Raw genomic sequence first — 3,059 nt, forward strand, 5'->3', positions numbered from 1 at the left:
TCACTGTTTTCAACTTGAGTTTCATGCACAACCGGTGGATCAGTAACTTGAATATCTTCAATAGTGAAGTTTGTCCACTCAGGTTCCTCATGGTTGAAATCTTCTAAGTATTTACTCCAATCCCATGATTCATTTTCCAAGAATTTGACATCGCGAATGATGCAAACTTTCTTTGAAACAGGATCAAATAATCTATATGCCTTTGATCCTGGTTCGCTGCCTAAGTACACCATCTTAGTACTTCTATCATCCAATTTCTTTAGATGTGGCAACGCAACTTTTGCATAAGCTATGCAACCAAAAATTCTAAGATGATCAAGTTTTGGTTTTCTTCCTTTCAAAGCTTCATATGGGGTGCAGTTTATTAGTGCCTTAGTGGGCACCCGATTCAAAACATAAATCGCATGTCTAACTGCTTCTCCCCAAAAATTTTGAGGCATATTTGATGCTTTCAGCATACTCCTAGTAGTCGAAATTATAGTTCTATTTCGTCGTTCTACTACTCCGTTTTGTTGTGGGGAGTATGGTGCTGTAAGTTGCCTAGAGATGCCATTAATTTTGCAATATTCTGAGAATTCATTTGATGTGAATTCTCCACCTCTATCTGTTCTAAACATTTTTAACTTGGTTCCAACCTCGTTTTCAACCATCAATCTAAACTCTTTGAAAATCTCAAAGGTTTGATCCTTAGAGTTAAGAAAATAGGCCCACATGTATCTAGTACAATCATCTACCAGAAGAAACATGTATTTCTTTCCTGCGTGAGTTGATGGTGATATAGGACCGCATAGATCTCCATAGATTAGATCCAATGGTTCCAAAGACTTGAACTTGGACTGATTTGGAAATGGAGTTCTATTATGCTTGCCAACTAAACATGCATCACAAATTTGACTTTTGTGTTTTATACGAGGAATTCCCTGAACCAAATGTTTCTGGGTCATGGTTTTGATTGCATCAAAATTTAGGTGACCCAGCCGAACATGCCATAACCATGCTTGGTCTTCTAAGTTTGTCAACAAGCAAACGGGTGTACCAATATTCAACTTCATGTGGTATAATATGTTGGTTGAACGTATAACCTTCATTAGGAGTTTTTGATTTTGATCATATACCATCAATAGGTTATCTTCCATTACCACTTTACACCTAGTTTCTGTTAATTGTCCCAAACTTAGGATATTACTCTTGAGACTTGGAATGTAGTAAACTTGCGAGATAATCTTTTGATCTCCATTTTTACATTCCAACAAGATGGAGCCTTTACCTTTAATTTGTACACGTGAATCATCTCCAAAACGGACATTTCCGCTAGCCGTTTCATCTAAATCAGTGAAATGTGTTCGTGTACCGGTCATATGGTTACTTGCACCATTATCTAAGTACCACATGCTCTCATGGGTAGTTATGACCTTTTCAGTTTCAGTTTCCTTTTTTTTAGAAAAACTTCTTGATGGATTTCATTATTATCGGTAATTGCCATCAAGAGGGTTGGCTCATTATCTTCTTGCACGAGATTTGACTGATCTTGTGCAGGTTCATTTTTAGGGCAGAAATTTGAATAATGCCCAAGCTTCTTGCATTTGTAACATTTTACATTGCTTGTATCCTTCATAGCATTTTCTTCTTTGCTATGATTAGATTTCCAAGAGGATTTTTCCTTTCTTCTAGATTGTCTAGACTTGCCACCACGCCATTTATTTCGTGATGGTTCAAACTTCTTTTGTCCATGGTTACCAAACCGTTTCTCACGACTAAATTTGTTGTCGTGATTTGTGAATAGAAGTTTATCATTGCTATCGGTATGACTTCCCTTTTTAGACTTGATTCTTTCTTCAAAAGTCTTAAGTCTACCCATGGTCTCATCTAGTGAGATCGTGTCTAGATCATTTTTTTGTTCCAAGGATGCAACCATATGGATAAACCTTTTAGGCACGGAATTTAGTAACTTTCGTACCAACATAGGCTGATCAAATGTTGATCCTAGGCTGGTTGCCTTAGTAACGATACTGTTTAACTTGGCAGGGAACGAATCAATAGATTCTTCTTCTTTCATATGCAACATATCAAATTCAGATTTGAGTGTTTGCATTCGTGTCTTTTGCACCATGTCTATACCAACATGTCTAGTTTTTAATGCCTCCCATACCTCTTTTGCACTTTTGCAATTAGCAACTTGCAATAGGAGATCTTCGGGTAAGGCTTGAAACAAGTATGCAATCGCAGTTTTGTCTTTCTTGACATCTGGTTGCGTATCTTTACTTGGTTCAATCATTTCCCATAATCCATTTGCCTCAAGTATAGTCTTGCCCAGATTATGAACGATATGAATGATATAGAGAATCAATTGAGAGAAAAATAAAAGAATTGCAAGATCAAATTTTGATATGTGTGTGTTGTCTGATACATACATCGATACATATATAGGATTATCCCAAATCAAGTTATAAGGATATACAAGTTTAACCCTTCTACTTTATACATAAGATACTTAAACTATAAGTATTTACTATTTACGCTAATGACCCGCTAAGTATGGATGATCGGGATTAGTCCTTCATAACTGCTGCCTTTTCATATGTTGTAACCGGTATCCGTCGTAAATGGGAATAAAAAAAATCTTTCGTTTAGTGTATAAAATCCTGCGTTCATCTAGACGTCTTTAATCAGAATTCAAGTCATTGCACAACACACATTCAAAGCTTTAGAAACAACGTACAAGTCTCGTTGGAACTCCCGTTTGTCTGCATTTTTGATTTTGTTGATCCGCAGCTTACATTAAAAATTAAGGTAACCAATCCACCTCGTAACTTCGTTTCAGTTATTAAAAAACACTAACTTTTATTTGTTTGAATAGTTTGAAAGCTCGATGAATTTTCACGTGACGGCCCTTTCAAACGATGAAGATCGTCTTCAGTTAGCACCTTTGGAGGCATTCCAAGACGTTTTACCATCATGTTTGGTGTATCATCTGGATCGTTTTAGACTAAGAACCATCAACCTGAATCCACCGTCAACAATCACGGAAGCACCACCACTAGAAACAACGCCTTACCGGT

General features: G+C 36.7%; 1 protein-coding gene across 1 annotated transcript; it reads right to left on the bottom strand.

Moving 5' to 3' along the window:
- Window positions 1-1,405: 1,405 nt before the first annotated feature.
- Window positions 1,406-2,413, bottom strand: LOC110867113. The gene has a single exon (XM_022116250.1). The coding sequence runs from the start codon at window positions 2,411-2,413 to the stop codon at window positions 1,406-1,408; it is 1,008 nt and encodes a 335-aa protein (XP_021971942.1).
- Window positions 2,414-3,059: the final 646 nt, after the last annotated feature.

Source organism: Helianthus annuus, chromosome 7 (genome assembly GCF_002127325.2).
Source record: "Helianthus annuus cultivar XRQ/B chromosome 7, HanXRQr2.0-SUNRISE, whole genome shotgun sequence".
Taxonomy (NCBI): domain Eukaryota; kingdom Viridiplantae; phylum Streptophyta; class Magnoliopsida; order Asterales; family Asteraceae; genus Helianthus; species Helianthus annuus.

Coding starts and splice junctions, on each gene's coding strand:
- LOC110867113 (XM_022116250.1), bottom strand. CDS start 2,413: ATGTATGTATCAGACAACACACACATATCAAAATTTGATCTTGCAATT.